The 2712-nt window shown below is 55.3% G+C and overlaps 1 protein-coding gene across 1 annotated transcript; it reads left to right on the top strand.

Annotated features, from left to right (window-relative positions):
* Positions 1-261: 261 nt before the first annotated feature.
* LOC311118207 (netrin-1-like) lies at positions 262-2100 on the top strand (the record flags this gene model as incomplete). The annotated part of the gene is made up of 2 exons (XM_084193054.1): positions 262-1744; positions 1912-2100. Coding segments are annotated over 2 exons (1672 nt in total), but the record flags the coding sequence as incomplete, so codon positions are not given.
* Between the last annotated feature and the right edge of the window lie 612 nt (positions 2101-2712).

Below are 2712 nucleotides of genomic sequence, written 5' to 3'. Positions count from 1 at the left end.
ACTCACAGAAAGAGGCCTGGTTAAGGGAGGAGGTAGATTTGGTTGGATTATGTGAGGGATGTTAAATGTTCAAGGTGGTGGCGCGAACTGGTGTGTTTTTAATAAAGGCACAGGTGGTCTCTCTACCTCAGAAGGCCCCTCCCTTTGGCTCCAACCACAAGTCATATAAATCCGTCAGTATCTTTTCCTTTTATGATTCACCCCGTCGCTTTATCCCCTAAAATATTTTCTTTTTGAATGTTCTCCCACAGGCTCGATGACATGATGTTCCTGCCCGTCTCCCCTCCCCCCTCTTTCTCCCTCCCTTTTCTCCTACTTCTCCTCACTTTCCTCCCTTCTTCCCTCCTTTCCCGTTCACTCTCTCACTCCCCTCTGAGCTGGACTTCTCCCCATGACCCCTGCTACCACCTGGATGGGCGTCCGCGACACTGCCTGTCGGAATTCATCAATGCCGCCTACGGTGTCCCTGTCAGTGCCGCCCACTCCCTCCGAGGACCTCCTGACCAAAATGCTGTTAATGTCAGCTCCCTCACGGACCTCCACAACCCCTACAACCTGACCTGCTGGACAGCCCAGGTGGGAGGCCCCGACGATGGGGACTGGGTTCTCACCCTCCCCCTGGGCCGGCGCTTCGAGGTCACCTACATCAGCCTGCAGTTCTGCCAGCAGGGGGAGCCGTCGGATCCGGTCTCCATCTCTGTGCTCAAATCCATGGACCACGGGCGCACCTGGAGGCCCATGCAGCATTACTCCAGCGACTGCCTCGGGAGGTTTGGGCTCCAGGCCCAGACGGTGGCCCAGACCAGACACCAGGAGACCGAGCCTCTATGCTCAGATCCCCGGCCCCTGCAGAGGCACCGGGGTGGCATGGTGCTGGCCTTCTCCACCCTGGATGGAAGGCCCTCCTCCCCAGACTTTGACTACAGCCCCACCCTGCAGGACTGGGTGACGGCCACGGACATACGGGTGGTCTTCCACCAGATGACCCAGTTCCAGCAGACCAAGTTGGGGAGTTCGGAGGATAGGGGGGTGGGTGAGGGATTGGGAGCAGGTAGTGGGGTTCTGAGGTGGAGGGTGGGGTCGAAGAATGAAGCTGTGGTGGGTCAGGTGAATGGGGACAACAACGCTTGGGGGTTTGTGGAAAAGGATATGAAAAAGACAGAAAAACAAGGGAGGAGCAGAGGAGAGAAAATGGACAAATCCGGGCGGAGGGGTCACAATAAAGGGTCGGGGGGTCAGGGAGAGGACGGACACAATGTGACCCGGAAGGATTTAGAACGAGACACTCAGGAAATGGACACCTCCAAGAGAGGGAACGGTAAAGGAAAAGGGCGTGGCCGCAAAAGGGAGGGGGGCCACCATTGGAGTCCGTGCCAGGAAGGCGGCGTCTGTGATTGGACAATCGAGGGCCAGGGGCGGGACAATAAGAGGCGGGAACTGAGGAGGAGGAGAAACAACAATCGGAACTCCAAAGCGAGAGCGAATCAGAATCTCCAGCTAGCTCCTCCCTCCCCACTGATCTCCGCCCCCCCTGTCAGGCCCCCCCTGGCCCTCTCGGACCTGCAGGTGGGTGGCAGGTGTAAGTGTAACGGGCATGCCTCGCGGTGTCGTCATGATGACACGGGACGGGCGGTGTGTGTGTGTGAGCACCACACAGCGGGGGCAGACTGCGACGTATGTGAGGACTTCTACTATGACAGGCCCTGGCAACGAGCCACGCCCAGTCAGCCACACCCGTGCGTCCGTGAGTCACACCCCCCCCATTACTGTGTGTTTGTTTGTGCGTCTGCATGTGTGCATGCATGTCTGTGTGTAATGAGTGCATATTGGATCATGGATGTAAACTTTACTACCTTTACTGAAATTCATTCACTCCCCCTCCCACCCCCCCACCCTCTCTCCTACCCCCAGCATGTGAGTGTAACGGCCACTCCTCTAAGTGTCGGTTCAGCATGGAGGTGTTCCAACAGTCGGGCCGGCGCAGCGGGGGGGTGTGTCTGAAGTGTCGGCATCATACAGCAGGACGCCACTGCCAGTACTGTCAGAACGGATACGCCCGCGACCACGGCAAGCTCCCCAACCACCACAAGGCCTGCCAATGTCAGTCAGAGAGAGGGAGAGAGAGAAAGAGAGAGAGAGAGAGAGTGAGAGAGAGAGAGAGAGAGAGAGAGAGAGAGAGAGAGAGAGAGAGAGAGAGAGAGAGAGAGAGAGAGAGAGTGTGTGTGTGTGTGTGTGTGCGTGTGTGTGTGTGCGTGAGCAATAAAGGTGTCTGTATTAGGTCGCACTGACCAGCTGTGTATCTTATCCATGCAGACGTGTGTGTGTGTCCAAGTGTGTGTGCATATGCATCTGTTAGGATATCTGTTTCTCTTTGTGTATCTGCCAGTCTAAAGGGTTTGTCTACATGTGTCTGTGTTCCAGCCTCCTCAGTGTTTATGAGGTGGTTACATTGTGACATAGGACAGTTATTCCTGTTAGGGTTACAAACATACCCTTTATGCTTGACTGGATCTAGTGTCTATGTTGTTACCACTGGCTAGAATCCATACTGACTTTTGACCTTTGACTGGTCACATGTCCCAAGTGACTGTGACACTCTGGCATGCTCATTGGGCGGTTGACCTAAGTCCTAATATAACCACTGTTAATGGTGTGTGGTTAGGTCATGCACACGACACATGCAGGTGTGTGTGTGATTGAGTGTGTGTTGTA

The sequence above is a fragment of the Coregonus lavaretus genome (genome assembly GCF_964263955.1).
Source record: "Coregonus lavaretus genome assembly, contig: HAP1_SCAFFOLD_2638, whole genome shotgun sequence".
NCBI lineage: Eukaryota > Metazoa > Chordata > Actinopteri > Salmoniformes > Salmonidae > Coregonus > Coregonus lavaretus.
This window is presented reverse-complemented; position numbering and strand designations above follow the sequence as displayed.